Here is a 15,471-nt window from a genome sequence, read left to right as displayed (position 1 = left end):
TATTATATGTTTGTATATATGCATTGCATATGTTGTATATAGTTTAGTCTTGATAAAATGGAGATGTCCTCCTAGTAAGACTGGCTGAACTAGTATCAACTTTCAATCTCTACTGAAGATCAATGATAAATCTGCTTGCACACTGTGGGCTACAGGGTTGTTTGCATAAATGAGCATTGAAAGGAAGATAAAGGAAAAAAAAAGAAAGAAAAGGAACGGTCAAATGCTCATTCACGCTTTTGGGGAAGGCAAAGGGGAAGGTTTCACCCTTGTAATTTGGGACACATCATGTACAAAGTTTCTCTCTCCTCAGGCAATATGACAGAGTCATGCCAGAACTCCCATCGAATATTTCCAGTTAACATCAATTTGCCGGATGTCACAGACAAGTTTAATGAACAAAATGATAGATGTCTGACAATGGCTTCATAAAGTCAGTGAATTCTCATTACAAAGAGCATACACAATGCACAGCTCAGCCTGAGGCACATTTTACAGTTATCAGGTTTACAAGAATCTTGGTGTAGACAGTGAAATGGTAATTTAACAATTTACCCTAGTTAAACTGCTGATAAATTAACCAAATAATTGTTAATACGTTGAAGATTGTACTGGCTAGAGAAAAGAAAAAAATATTTAGAACTCTCCTGCACATTCTAAGAGCTTAAGTTCAATTTTAAATCTTCTTAGAAAACATCACATCTTATTTGATAACTTTCAATTGTAACAAAATATAGAATAAAAAACAGTATCATGTAACACTGAGTCCTTTTTATTGTATATTGTAAAGGCTATCAAAATAGTTCTTTCTTAATCACAATTATTATCGGATTTTAAAATGACAGCCAGACCACTTGAGACAAGATATTATACTTCTGTCCAATCATTTTTACCTCATCTAAATTTGGGGTCAAAACTGACCTCAAAGTATCTTATGACACTTCCCTTCTCTGCCACAGCTGTGAAAATAAGCTCCACTGGAAAACAGTACCTCCTTCCAGCCATGAGACAGGAATAAGGGGGGAGGAGGTTACCAGAAGCAGTTTTGCAAGTCCAAAACAATATCACAGCATATATGTGACATTCAATTTGTAAAGAAACAAAAAAAAAAAAAAAAAAAAGGACTATATGCAGCAAAAACAGCCTGCGCCTGACAGGAGAACTAGAAAAGAGTGGGAATGCTGGAAAGGACACCAACACAGAGAAGATTTTGAATATGAAAGTAGACGGACAAAGAAATGAAGAACTTTTCTATTTGATACTTTCTCCTCTCTAAGTTATTTTTAGGCATACAGGAAGTGAGTGCCTCACCATGCAACTCAAAAGAACCGACAGCCCGCTCTGTAACGGGCTGACAGATTTGTAATGGTTTTGGTATGAGAAAGGGTGGCTGACCATCACTATTTCATATGAGAAATCAATGCTGCAAAGGTTGAGGGGATATAAAAGTGCAAGTTATTTTTCCAATCCTACTCCCTTGTTTTTTCTTTAACCTGACAAGGCTCAAATGGGAGTTAAATATATGAATATAAAAATTCAAAACTTCAGCTGGAAGATTCAGAGAGGTATTTGCAGTAATGCAAGCCTTCAGAAGTAAGCAATGTGCATCTATCAGGATGTCTATAGATTAGCTATTACGCGTGTGGAAAAATTACACTGATCAATTAAGAATCCCACATTTTTTCTTTTATAACCCTATCAATTTGCCAAGGATACCAAAAGGACATGTGGAGTTTGCACAAGATAAATTCTGGCCTAATGAAATGAGAACAAAGAATGTAATTAATCAACATGAACAGGAATATTGTATGAAGACGCTACCAAAAAAAAAGAAAAAAAAAATCAATCACACATTACAGAGCTGCCACTGTTCACAGAATCTCCTTAAGCTTCTCACATTCAGGCATCAATATATAAAGGATGCACATCTTTGCAAGCTGTAAAGATTTAGTTTAACTGCCCCCTAGCTATCTATTAAAGAACAGATTACACTTTCAATGCTTGTAGTAACTTGTGTACCCCTTATCACTGGCGAATCTGGTGATTTCAAAATCATATTCTGAGACTACTGAACTAGGAAAGTTTTACTGCTTTGCACTCAATATACCACTCGGTGTATCCCGCAACTAAAGATAAATTCTCTTCTCTAAAATACTGCATTAATCTCATTTAAAGTCATGATTCAGAAAGGCATGCCAATCTGGGGCAGAAGTGTAAACTTAGACAGAATGGAATCTGCCACTCTCTCTAACACCTACCTAAGCATGAGTCTGGCAAAGACAATTCCTGTCCAAATTCAGATTTGATGAACAGCAATGTTTTGAGACAGAACCCATCCTGCCATCAGTCCCATTATATTGGCTACTATGAAAAAAGTCTTCTGAAGATTCTATAGATGAGAAGACATATCCAACACCCTCTTCTGTAGTTACATTTGCGCTTTTCACACAAATTTCATTCCTAATTCAGAAACAACAAACATTTTATTTCTTGCTGCCCAGGAGAATTTCTATAGGGCTCTAAAAGCAGTCATCACTTTCAAACACAGTTCTTGCCAGACTGGAGACTCAATTCACTCAGTAGTATCCTAGTATGCAAAAAACTGATAAAACACAAGTCAAAGTGCAACTGTGAAGTCTTGTGAGGAAAAGTTGTGATGACCATTATTATCTACTGAAGTGACCACTGAGATTTTTTTTTTCTTTTTAGTACTGACTTAACTGAGTAGATGATTACCTGGATTTTATTCTGCATCAACGTTTCTTAAAAATAACCATACCATCTCCTGAGCTATCCAAATACAGGACTTCCACACTTGCAGATTATTAATCATTTTTGCACATTTTGCAAAAGAGTACCCTTACCCCTACCACTTGCATCCTGGATTTTCCATTTTCCAAGTTTGTTTTTTATGGGTTTTTTTTGTGTGTGTGCCTTTTTTTTATTTTACTTCATTTTTGTATAAAAGCTATTTATTTGTTTATATTATACAAGCTCAAATTACAGAACTCAGTTGTTTCATGTACACACTCATTAGTTTGAACCAATGTCCAGATTCAGAGACAGGAAGAAATACCCCACGTGAAAACACTGAAGTTGTATTTGTTTTCTAATACCACTTCTCAAGATCACCTGACAAATCTTCATCAAAATTAACTCCCTACAATGACAGAGATTTGGGCTACGAACAGCACAGGTAGCATCCTTGTGCCCTCATGCTCTTTTCCTGTATTAAAAATCTTAGTCAAGGACAGGTTTCCAGAAGGAGCAGGACTACAACAGAGTGCATCCCATGTTCCACACTACATCCTTATCTCCAAATTAGAGACAGATGGATTTGAAGCTTGAATATCCAGTGTATAAGGAATTGGTTGGATGTTCACAACCAGAGAGTTGTTGCCAATGGCCAGGTGGGGGCCAGTCACATGCAGTGTCTCCCAAGGGTCCATCTTAGGACTGGTGCTCTTCAACATCTTTATCAATGACATAGACAGTGGGATCAAATGCACCCTCAGCAGGTTCGCTGATGACACCAACCTGAGTGGTGCAGTTGATGCAACAGAAGGGAGGGGCATCATCCAGAGGGATGTGGACACGCATGAAAAGCGAGCAGAAGAGAACCTAATGAGGTGTTGCGCTTGGGTCAAAGCAATCCCAGATATGAATACAGATTGAGTGAAGAACTCATGGAGAGCACCCTGCGCAGAAGGATTAGGGGTCCTGGTGGACAAAAATATGGACAAGAGCAAGCAGTGTGGTCTTCCAGCCTGGAAGGCCAACTGTATTCTGGGCTGCATCAAAAGAGGACTGGCCAGCAGGGAGAGGGAGGTGATTGTCCCTCTCTACTCTGCCCTTGCGAGGCCCTAAGTGGAGTAGAGCATCCAAGCCTGCGGCACCCAGCACAGGAAGGATGCAGAGCTGCTGGAGTGGGTTCAGAGGAGGGTCATGAAGATGACTGGAGGGCTGGAGCACCTGTCCTGTGAAGAAAGGCTGAGGGAGCTGGGCTTGTTTAGCTTGGAGAAGAGAAGGCTTCAGGGAGACCTCATTATGACCTTGCAGTACTTGAAGGGAGCTTACAAGCAGAAGGGGGACCAACTTTTTACATGGTCTGATAGTGACGGGACAAGGGGGAATGGCTTTAAACTAATGGAGGGGAGATTTAGGTTAGATGTTAAGAAGAAATTATTTACTCAGAGGGTGGTGAGGCACTGGAACAGGCTGCTCAGAGAAGATGTGGGTGCCCCATCCCTGGAGGCATTCGAGGCCAGGTTGGATGGGATCCTGGGCAGCCTGATCTAGTGGTTGGCAACCCTGCTCATGGCAGGGGGGTTGGAACTAGATGATCTCTAAGGTCCCCTTCAACCTAAGCCATTCTATGATTCTGTAAACCCCATCAGCATCCATTCCCATGGCTGCTGTAAACTCCACTTACTAAGGTTTCTACCTATTTTTTTACTTCTATAATAAGCATTCTTGTCGGTTCTCAGTTTTGCTGCAACTTCTCAATCAGTATATCACTCATTCAGTTTATTTCATATTCCAGAAGTCATTCCTCAAAACACTGTATACAAGCAGAGACAACTCTGTAAGATCATTTTCAAACAAGGTATAGGAATATGTGTGTATTTCTACTAATTAGTCAGAAGAGGAAATAAGTTTATGCAACTGTAGACCCAAGAACTAAGGTTCCTGAAGACTGAATTGCTCCACTCCTTGCCAAGTTTCTCCCACAGTATTTAAGTCACTCATTCCTTGTAACCCTCCCAGAGATGGCAAAGTAGTATCTCAGAACTTTGTAACTTTTGCCTCAAATTAATGATTAAATTCTTGTAACAGCTTTGGATGTAAAGCTTGTTATCAGCACTCCTGTATCTTTTATAACATGTTCATTCTCAGTATTTCATTTCTCGTGTTACATTCTAGTGCTTCGATATGATTGCTACAATGAGATACCCAAGACGGAAGAGAACATAACTTCTTCAGCAGCTTAACTACTGAGAAATGTACCGAGCTTTCTTATCAGCCAAACTCTAACAGGAGTTCTAAAAGCTATTTAGTGTAACAGTGGCACAGATAAAGACATCCTGAAATCTCTACCCTTTAAAACAGAGATATTGCACCTTGTCATTTGAGGGGTTATGGTAATGAGAAGAATCTAAGTGAGCTTCCCAAGCACAAAGCAGACCTATGTGCACCTGGGAGCAGGTGGGAATGATACCTAGATAGCTCTTTCCCTGGATTGCAGATGCACTGATGTATCAGAAACCTCCTCTCAGAAGCCCAACAGAGACAAGCAATTGAGAAATAAACTTTCTGGAACAAGGCCTTGACATGATGACTATATTATCCAGAAGTCACTTTGTTGGTTTTTTTTTCCTTTGCAAATGTTCACATCAATAGAACAGAGCAAAGATTTCCCTCCCCCAAGGAGATCAAATTCTATTTCATTGAAAAAATTAACCAGAATTACTGTTAAGAGTTATGAAATATCAAGTAAAAATATATACATATATGTCTGGTACTACTTATGCTCATTTTCCTTTAATACACAAGGAAAGCCATCTCCCTCCAAATTTTTTTACATACAGAGAAAACAACACAGAAGAGAAGGTTATAACTTCATTATACAAATCACAGCTAAACCAGTGGTTTCACAACCATCTTCTTTCTATGTCCGCTGTATCTCCATCTGTAAAAAAGTAACAATTTTATCCATACAAAAAAAAAATTAATTTTAGTACAGATGTAGGAAGACTACCCAATGGATTTCTAACTGCCCAGCAAAGACAATTTACTTTGATTTTTTTCTTCTCTAATTCAACTGCTGCGACAATCAACTTTAAAATGTAGAAGCTGCTTAAAATGCTGCTGCTTAAAAGCTAAGTAGAGGTTGACCCTAGTAACTAATGTTGACCATACAACCCACACTTGCTCAACAAAATGTGGAGATTTGACATTGTTGATTACTTTTTCACTTAGGTGGTGATTACCAGTTATAAAGACTGGAAGTAATCAATCCCAATTTAACAGCTGGGCCTATTGATGGAACAACAAAAAAAAAAACCCACAATGCAAAACTAAGCAAAAGATAATGCTCACAATTTTGGATGTAAGATGCAGAAAAATACGAAATTACGAGGAAAACACCCAAAAACAAAACACAAATTTGTCTGACGATGGAAATGACCATATTTCTGTAGGAAAATGCTTAGTAACTCATAAATTCTTCCTCCAAGATTCTCTTTTGTCATTGTCTTAAGTTGTTCTGCACACCATCAATAGCCACAGCTGTTAAATTGTGAAGACGTGACAACAAGTCTCTAGGCAAACAACTGCTCAGAGTGAGATCCTTTTCTTGAGGATAATCAGAGCTGGCTGACAAAAGGGGGCCTTACTGAATGCCCTTTCAACAATTTCTACACCAAGAAATGCAGAGAGAGAGGGAGGGGGAAGAAGGGGGTGTTAAGGAAGAGCACCACACTGCAGGAACAGAACAGCATCTTTTGCTGCAGTAGAAAAGAAAAAGTAGAAAAGAAACCTCAATAGTTCACAACACGCACCACACATAGAACTCGCACCAGGTAAGAAACACAGCTCTAATCATAGCTCTGAACAACTTCTGCCATGGTACCATGTTTCCCTTTAACATTTCTCATAGTAGAGAAGGTTTTACTAGCTACAGAGCCCACTACCGATAAGCCTGAACACTCCTTTAAAAATCAAGTTGGTAAAAACTTCAAACATTATAAAGTGAAACTGATGAAAGCCAGTAAAAAAAAACAAAAAAAACCAAAAAAAACCCACCAACATAAAAGCTCTGGTTGTGTTAGCTCAGAAGGAAAGCAAGGGCATAAAATGGCTCAATTTGGCATTATGTTTGACAAATTTGAAACTAAAGTATTGAGAAACCCCATGAAAAGCCCACTGCTCTAGTGACATGGTAGTGGAAACAAACACTGCATATGTGCTAAGTAGAGATTCATATTTCTTTTGTCCTGGCAATGATATAAAAGCCCATGCTTTAGTCTGAGGAAGAGCTTTAACAAGTGCAGAGCAGTTACTGCTGAAAGAATGGGTAAAGAAAGGAGAGAGGTAAGTACTGGTTATGTCTTGAAGGTGGTTGATATTTACAGAAGAAAATGTTTTGTAGAAGCTCAGATCAAAAGATGTTTGAGAGAGTTCTGCAAGAAAATTCAAGAAGGAAAAGTGTTAAAAAGGAAAACACTTTTCCTTTTTTTTTTTTTAATTTCTTCAATGTATTTCAATTAAAGAACAAAAATCTTACTACTCTTCTTCACTGTCAACAATCAGCATTCCAACTGAGACATTAAAAATCTTCCTCCTGCCTTAAATAGCAGAATTAACCACTCTAAGGAACAGCCACGTTTCCCTCAGCTTAAGAAGCAAGGATCTCTTCCCAGGACACTCAAATCAACTAATCAAAACAACAGCAATAAGGCAGCACTTGTAAAAACCGAAAACAAGAGCTTCCTCAAATTGTCTGTAACCATGCTAGTTCTACAGCATTCAGACTTGCTATCTCTTTCAATACAAGACCATTCCCTGCACCAGCCATTTGCCACTTTCCACCTCAGTGAAAAAACACTTGTGCCCTTCTGCCCCCTACTCTCAATGCAGAACTTTCTTTCTCTCTCCATTACTATTTAACATAATTAAACATACCTGTGAGCCGTATAAAAATTTGGAGGATACATTCTATGACAGATTCCATACAAAATAAAATTTATATTGTGTTAGACAACAGCTATTAACCCCCTTATTTAAGATACTAAATCACTTTCAAAAAATTAACAGCAGAAAGGCTGTTCACATTTCTGCCTATGTGCACATTCTATAAAGGCCAGAGCTTGATGAACATTTATTTTTGTGGCAATCTAATTTTCAGTAGCCTTTCTCTGTCTCCACCAAGCCTTCCCACCTCCACATCATTCCTCGCAGTTACACCAGTACAACCAGTGCAAGCTGCTCCATGACAAACCGCATCAGGGAACTCATTTGGGTCAAAAACCATCTTTTATTTTATTTCTATTATTTTAACCCTGACCAGTTCCATGTCCTGTTAGCCACACATGTAGCTGTGCCCACACAAGGAAGGGCACAATGCAGAAGTGGGAACAAGCAGCTGGAAGAAGCGTGGTTTACTGCTAAGAAAGCATGATTGCCACAGTAGAGGATAACGCTCAGTGGGAGGCACTCTTAAGTAATCAAATATTTAAAAGCAGAGCAAGAGATGTAGGATATAAAAACATAAACATTACCAATTATTGACATTGCAATGGGACCGGAAGTTACACTGCTGCCCCAGCAGGTAAGCAAAAGCACAAACTCTCCACAAAGTAGCCTGCTACGTGCACTAGGCCAAATAATTCACAAACTGTAAAGCAGCAAGAAAACAGTTTCCCTCAAGGAGTATGTTCCAAGCAATATTCTGCTTGCATAGCCTTTCATTCCTTTGTAGTGCAGAAACCTGTCCATGAAGAACTGAACTTACTATCTCTTGTAATTTGCAAATAAGACATGAAGACCAATTCAGTTGATTAACAGAAGAGGTAACTAGGAATACTCCTTGCAGCTGTATATATTCCATCCATCCAAGACTCCAGCTCCCACTTGAAAAGGAAATGAACAGTAAGCATCCTGTCCAATCTCTACTTAAAGCCAGCATTACTAACTTCAAAACATGATTCCTCCTTCTCCAATTTTTCTTAGTGTTATCTTACTGGAAGTCTGTATTTTAGACAGTCTTTGTTAACTGAGGTTAAATTTTTATTCATAATTTAAAACACAGAAATACAGAAATCTCACTTTATTTTTAGCTGATTCAAAGTTGCACCAAAAGTGCTTGGGCTTTCTCCACATTCTGCGTTCCTTTTATATTCTAGTTAGAAAGAGCTCTCCCAGTCACTGTGGCTGCAATAAGATGAGTTTTGAGCAAGTCATTTACTCCTCACTGTTAGCATTTCACCCCCACATGGTGCCTCACAAAGGGCTACACAGGAACCTCTCCCCCCTGTGTCAATCAGCCAGCTTTGGAAGCAACTACAAGCGTGTACTGAAACGAATATTTATTTTTACCTAAGCGATACCTCAGCTCCACAGCTTCCTTCAAAAGAGTACGGGGATCTTGCCGAAAAAAAAAAAAAAAAAGCCCTAAATTAGTCAAATTCTTTTGTGCATGGATGAACAACAGGAAAGCAAAGCCTTGGGGCCTCTGGGGAGGAACCCTGTCCCTGCAGACCTACTCTGATGTGCTCAGGAGATAAGGCTCCATAGTGACACTTAAGGAAAGGCCTGCTCACATTTGAATTTCTGCATTCCTCAAGAACAATTCATGGCAATCACTAACTTTGCAGAGGAGCTACATGAAAGCACTGGCCAATGAATGAGGGTCATCTGCTCTTTATCACAAGGGTAAACCTCATCCTGGCCAGTTTCTAACCTTTTAACCTTGTGAATTCTTAATTTGCACATGAATAATGGAATTCTTGCCAAGAGTGCAACCTTCAGCTTCCAGTTCCTAACTTTAGAAACCAAGACCTGATCTCCTTGTGTGTTCAATCTTAAACTCTTGGACAGATTAAAGTTATTGGTTTCCAAATGCAACACTAAACATTACAATTCTGAAGCAAAAGATAAGCTTACTGGCAAAAGCTCTGACCAGGCAGAGTAAAAGAACATCCTCGCACCCTGCTGCTACCGGAGACTAAAGACAGCATTTGCTTTTTTCCTCCGAAGAAAGAATGCCCATTTAATGCCTATTCTCCACCTGTTTAATATGTACGGTTCCTTCCATACCCTGACCACGAGGTAATTCGCTTTTGCAGCAACTGACAACTGCCTCTGAACACATTTATAAGCCTAAAAAATCCCCCACAAGACTTCAAATTTAATTCACTTAAAACATCTGCGAAGTTCAGCCAAGATATGACAGCCAGCAGAACCACTGTAAAAATGAGATATAAAACTAATTTTGCACGTGCTTTCTGGACTTCAATGATACCAATGGTAATTACAGCAATTACTGCCTTATTTGTAGTTGACAGTAAAGATACGACATTCTGAAATGGAGCATGTTGGAATATGACCAAAAGGAAGGAATTGCTGCATAGGATAATTTCACGTTTGGTCACTAGTTAACCACTTAATCTCTATGTCAACAACACCTACTGGGATCACTATGGATCCACTATCTCTTCAAGTTTTCTCCACCAAGCATAAGCATTCAAAGAAACAATGGAAACCTTCTGACACAGTCTCAAAGGAAAGAAAAAAAAAAATGCTACAAGAGCATTACGATGATACGCTAGTACATACAGTGCTCCATACTGCTCCAGAAGTTCTCTGATATCAAGAACACAGTGTTCAACCTACAACATCTCAGATTTAAAATGACGCTAATGTTTCCTCAGTCTTACATACAGAATTCATCATCTGCTGCTTTTCTTTACATTTACAAAATATGAGATTCCTAGCTTCTAAAGAACAGCTTTCTTCAGTCTATTAATGGTGCTGACTCTCTGAAACCTAATGATGTGAATGTAATCGTCAACAATATTGATACTTTATTTTTCACCATTTAATCAAAAGTATCCAAGAACTGCAGAGTCTATTAATCCAGTATGTGAATAAGATACCATGATACAAAGTAATAAATAGCCAGTTTTTAAAAATGGAGTTCACAGCCTCTTGCAGCATGAGAAAACTCATAACTTACTACGAGCCACCTGCTTCCATGCTGGTTTTCAACTGCCCAAAGCTCAGCCTCACAGAAGAAGGTATTTCACACCTTCCTGTGATACCTTACTGTTAGTTTTTGTAATCCGTTCAGAAGCACAGAAGAAAAAAAATACAGATGTTAAGAAAAGCCTGAATGTTAACATGAGTTCATATACCAACTGTATTAACTAGTTTCAGTTTGAATTTGATAAACTTGTAATTTATAACTAATGTCTTGTTTCCGTAAAAGTATTAGTGCCAGAGTTTAGTGCAACTTGCCACTAAGAACAGGGTTGAAGAGGTCAAAGGAAGCCTTTTCCTATTAGATTAAGTTCATCAGTTAAGTCATATTAGTGAGGGAACATGAGAAGACTACATAAACTGTGTACCCTCTGTGTTACACTTTCTTTGAAATGACTCCAGCCTACTGGCAAAGCTCTGCACTGTCACAGGAAAGGCATGGCATTCAGTTTGCAGCGCACATCTCTTCAATACATTAAAAGATGGCAGGAAAACCGAGGCCAACGCACACTCAGGGTCAGGCTGTTAAGGCTATAAAGGCACTTACACACAACTATTCCTCTCACCATTCATCCAACATAAGGGTCTGGAGTGCCCTAGTGACTCTCTTCCCTAGTGGCACCGCGTAGCAGGCCCTTATGGTTGGTCCCAGAGGACCCTGAAGCAGCTCCAAAAGGGACAGTACATGCGTCTGCTTGGTTGAACATACGCATCACAGAATCATAGAATCATCAAGGTTGGAAAAGACCTCTAAGATCATCTAGTTCAGCTGCCCACCTACCAATAACGTCTGCTAACCCATATCCCTAAGCACCACATCTCCACGGTTCTGGAACACCTCCAGGAACAGTGACTCCATCACTTCCCTGCGCAGCCCATTCCAGTGCCTGACCACACTTTTGGGGGAGTTTTTACTAACATCCAGCCTAAACCTCCCCTGGTGCAACTTGAGGCCATTCCCTCTCATCTTATTGACTGGAACAGCAAGGACTTGGTAATTCAGTCCTCATGGAGGCCTTGAAAACCCTTCCATTCCATCCCATCTCAAAGACAGGCAACTCTGTTATCATTCTGCTCTGGCCCCAAGATATCCCCAAGACTGCTCAGCACAACATCAAGCTATCGGACAAGGAAAAAAAAAAAGATGAGATTTGTAGATAACCTCAGTAAAGCTTCCAGAATAGCACTTGAGAAACAAGACACAGAACTTTTGTAGCAGGGTGCCCGCATGCCAGCACAGCTCTCTGTTGCAGCATGCACGCACGCAAGGCACCACATCCATGAGGCCACACATGTGGCTGTGCCTCTCTGCCCACGCCAGGGACTGAACAGAGCCACGACAAGTTTTGCTCATGATATTTACACGTTTAGAAAGAAACAAACCTTCTGCAGAATTTGTCTTCTCAAGCACACAAATATCAAAGCAATAAGTTGCTTTTTACGGTTGAGGAGCTTTAGCCACAAACTCCAGAGCAGGTTAACAAACAAGAGCCGGAACTTACTTGCTAGCGTCAGGTGACTTTTTTGACTGAGAATGGCTCCGTACTTGTTCAGAGCCAAGCACTGGTAAAATCCTTCATCAGACTGCTCTCCTTTCCTTCCTTCCACCTCACTGATGTACAAAGAGCCATTAGATAAGGTGTAGATCCTTTCATTTTCAGACACTTTGCCTCCGTTTTTCAGCCACGTAATAGTTATAGGAGCTTCCCCACGGGCCTGGCAGTCTAACACCACCGCATCCTTCCTGGAGGCAGTCACATCTTGAGGCTCTCTCACAAAAAACAGTTCACTAAAGCACCACACTCCTAAGGGAGAGAAAAAGACGTCGGCTGTAAGGACGGATGCGCTGGTACCGAGCGCACTGTGGTGAGTGAGAACAGCACGCACAGCACGAGGTGCAACTTACTATTAACGACTGCAAGGAGTTTGGACCCCTCCAGCTGCACCCCAGAACCCTCGGGGAAATCGGTGCTACGGGCTTTGGGTCGTGTAAAGCCGTCGGGCTCTGAAACGCCCCGACACCTGAACGCACCCACAGCCGCGCTCAGCGCCCGGCCCGCTCAGCCCCGCCGCGCCCTAACGCAAGGGCTGCCACACAGGTGTCAGCTTCGTTTTGCCGGTACAGCTCCGGGCAGCGCGCTCGCTAATTTTACAAGCCTGTCAAATGAGCTGGAGCGGAGCGAGTCGTAAAAGGTTAATTTTACAAGAACTCTTTGGCGGAACCCTCTCGGGCTGATCGCCGGCCCCCCGAGGGCCTCCTGCCCGCGGCTCCTCACGGACCCACGGGCCGCGAGCGCGTGGCCCGCTTCCAGCCGCCCAACGCCCGCCCCGCGGCCCACGAGCGCCTCCTGCCGGCGGGGCGCCCTCCGCCGCTCCGCCCTCCGCCGCTCCGCTCCGCACTGCACCGCACCGCACCGCACCGCACCGCACCGAACTGCCCGCCCCGTCGTGGCGCGGCGCGAACAAAGCGGGGCTGCGCTCGCGCTCTCCCTCGCGCTCCGTCTCCTTCTCCCGCTCCCGGTCCCGCGCGGGCGCTGATGTCGGATAAATAAAACCACGTGCGGCGGCGCGGAGCGGAGCGGACAATGGGGCGGAGGCGGGCGCGTGCGGACTCACCTGGCATCGGGAGGAGCAGCGCCCCGAGCAGCGCCCGGAGCAGCGCCATGCAGCGGGACGCGGCTGGCATGCCCCGCCGGCCGCCGCGAGAGAGCGGTCAGCGGCCGAGGGGAGGAGACAGGGGGCGGACGGAGCGGCCCCGGCGCGCCCGTCCCGGCCCTACTCTCCGCATCCCGTCTCCATTGGCCTTCGGGGAGGAGAGGGGCGAGGGGCAGGGCCGGGGGGAGGGCCGGGCTGGACGGGGCGGGCTGCGGCGGACAATGCCCCCGGGGCGGGGAAGGCTCGGCCGGGCGGGGGGCAGGAGCCGGCCCGCGCACGAGGGGCGGTGGAAGAGGTGGGGGGAGCCGGCGCCATCTGGGCCGCCTCCGGCGACCCCCGCCCCGCCGGGCCCCGCGGGCAGCGCTCTGCTCGGCCGCGCCGTGCGGTGACCGCCTCCACCCCCACCGCGCCCCGAGAGCCCTCCAAAGCCGGGCCGAGCGCGGGGGCCGTCGTCATTTGGAACCGGGCCGGGCACGCGTGCGGCACTGCGTCCGGCGGGCAGCGACTCCTGCGGTGCCCGGTGCAGGTGCAGTGCCGCCCGGTTCGGCCGAGCGGGCACGCGGCCCGGGAGCGAGTCCTTGCCCCAGCCCGGGCTGATCGCAGCCACCCGACGGCCGTCATCAAACCAAACGCTGCCGTTAGTGGTTAGCTTCAGCTTCACCCGGGATCTTACCCCACGCTGGCAGCTGGTTTGGAAATAGGGACTGTAAGCTCTTTTTTTCTGTTCAGAGTTATCGTTTCTAAAGTTACCCTGTAGGGAAGGCATCTTCTTACTCAGCAGATTTGCCCCCTGTTTGCGTTCATTGTGAGAGCTGCTGACGGCAGGGACGGGCAGTTTGTACTGCTGTTTGTACTGCTTTGTGTTCCTGCCAGCGCTGCAAAGCTCCCAGGAGCCGGCAGCCAAACCCCGTCCTGCTGCTGCATCATCACCGGAGTACGACCTCAGCTCCTGACTCTGCTAAAAGCCGCCAACGGAACGGCAGGGCTGTGCAGACACGGTGCCAGCCATAGTTCACCTCCATCCCCTTTCTTACTCGTCAAAAATACACGAGCATAGGATTTCAGCTTTTTTGACCTCAGCATGAGTTTTCAGGAAAGGTAATTAGGAAAGACAAGCTGTGCATGCAAATCACAGCTACCCAAGAGGTGCCCGTGCCCTTTCACACTCACTTCGCAGAGCAGAATGGCACGTCCATCATTTTGGTGTCCAAATAGAAGCAGATTCAGCATCAGGACCCACTTGGCCCGGTCCTTTTGAAACTTCCTCGGTGTTTTACTTTATCCAGTCACACAAGAGTGTGAACTACAACAAAATAAAAATAATTTATTAGAGCTCAAAAATAACCTAAAATAAATTGCCTATGAACAAAGTTCAGTGTTGCCTGTGGTGAGCTCACACCTGTCTGCAACCCATCCCATAACTTGTACTTTCTCCTACTCAACTTGAATTCAAGATTTGCTTGAAGACAAACACACTGATGGGGAGGTTTGAGGCCTGCAGGTCTATGGTCACCCTGCCAGCATCTGCATGGCACCCCGTGACCCACTCTGCTGCTGCACCGCTGCTGTGCTCAGCGCTGCACTGGGTCCAGGGCAAGCAAATAACACTGGGGTAAATAGGTAAAAAAAGGGCTTAAGTTGCAGTCACAACAACAAAAACATTCTGTGTAGTTTTATCTGTAATTTCCCCTTCTGACAGTGTCTTAAATTAGGTATTATCTTTGAACTATGTAGGATGCACCTAAAGATCTGGGGTGTTTCCTCAGAAGTTAATGAGCATTATGTGCAGCACGATGCTCCAGGAATGCATTGCACCTCACAGCACAGTCAGAGTGAGGACGTGTGCAAAACTCTTGGGGTGTCAAATGGAACACTCCCAAATAATGCTAATAAACCACACAAATGGCATTTAATATTTCTGCAGTTCTTCTCACTCAATTTGAATAGATGATATTAAGAGCATTCTATAGCCGAGGCATTTAAAGTAAACAAATAGATCCAATCAGTGTTTTTGAGACAGTCTGATGGAGGTCCAGGAGTACTACACGTTTATGCTGT

At 43.5% G+C, this 15,471-nt stretch overlaps 1 protein-coding gene across 4 annotated transcripts in view; it reads right to left on the bottom strand.

Moving 5' to 3' along the window:
- Nucleotides 1-13,525, bottom strand: part of PRTG (protogenin) — an 89,114-nt gene extending 75,589 nt beyond the window's left edge. For all 4 annotated transcript variants that reach the window (XR_002441740.1, XR_002441741.1, XM_021406950.1 and 1 more), the window contains exons 1-2: nucleotides 13,375-13,525; nucleotides 12,261-12,563 (exon numbers count right to left, since the gene is read on the bottom strand). Coding sequence is in view for 2 of the 4 variants with exons in the window: in XM_021406950.1 (XP_021262625.1) it covers nucleotides 12,261-12,563; nucleotides 13,375-13,444 (373 nt within the window). In the remaining 2 variants the exon portion in view is untranslated. The remainder of the gene's footprint in view (nucleotides 1-12,260; nucleotides 12,564-13,374) is intronic.

Source organism: Numida meleagris, chromosome 9 (assembly GCF_002078875.1).
Source record: "Numida meleagris isolate 19003 breed g44 Domestic line chromosome 9, NumMel1.0, whole genome shotgun sequence".
NCBI classification, from domain to species: domain Eukaryota; kingdom Metazoa; phylum Chordata; class Aves; order Galliformes; family Numididae; genus Numida; species Numida meleagris.
Note: the sequence above shows the minus strand (reverse complement) of the source record. Positions and strands in the feature narration are given on the sequence as shown.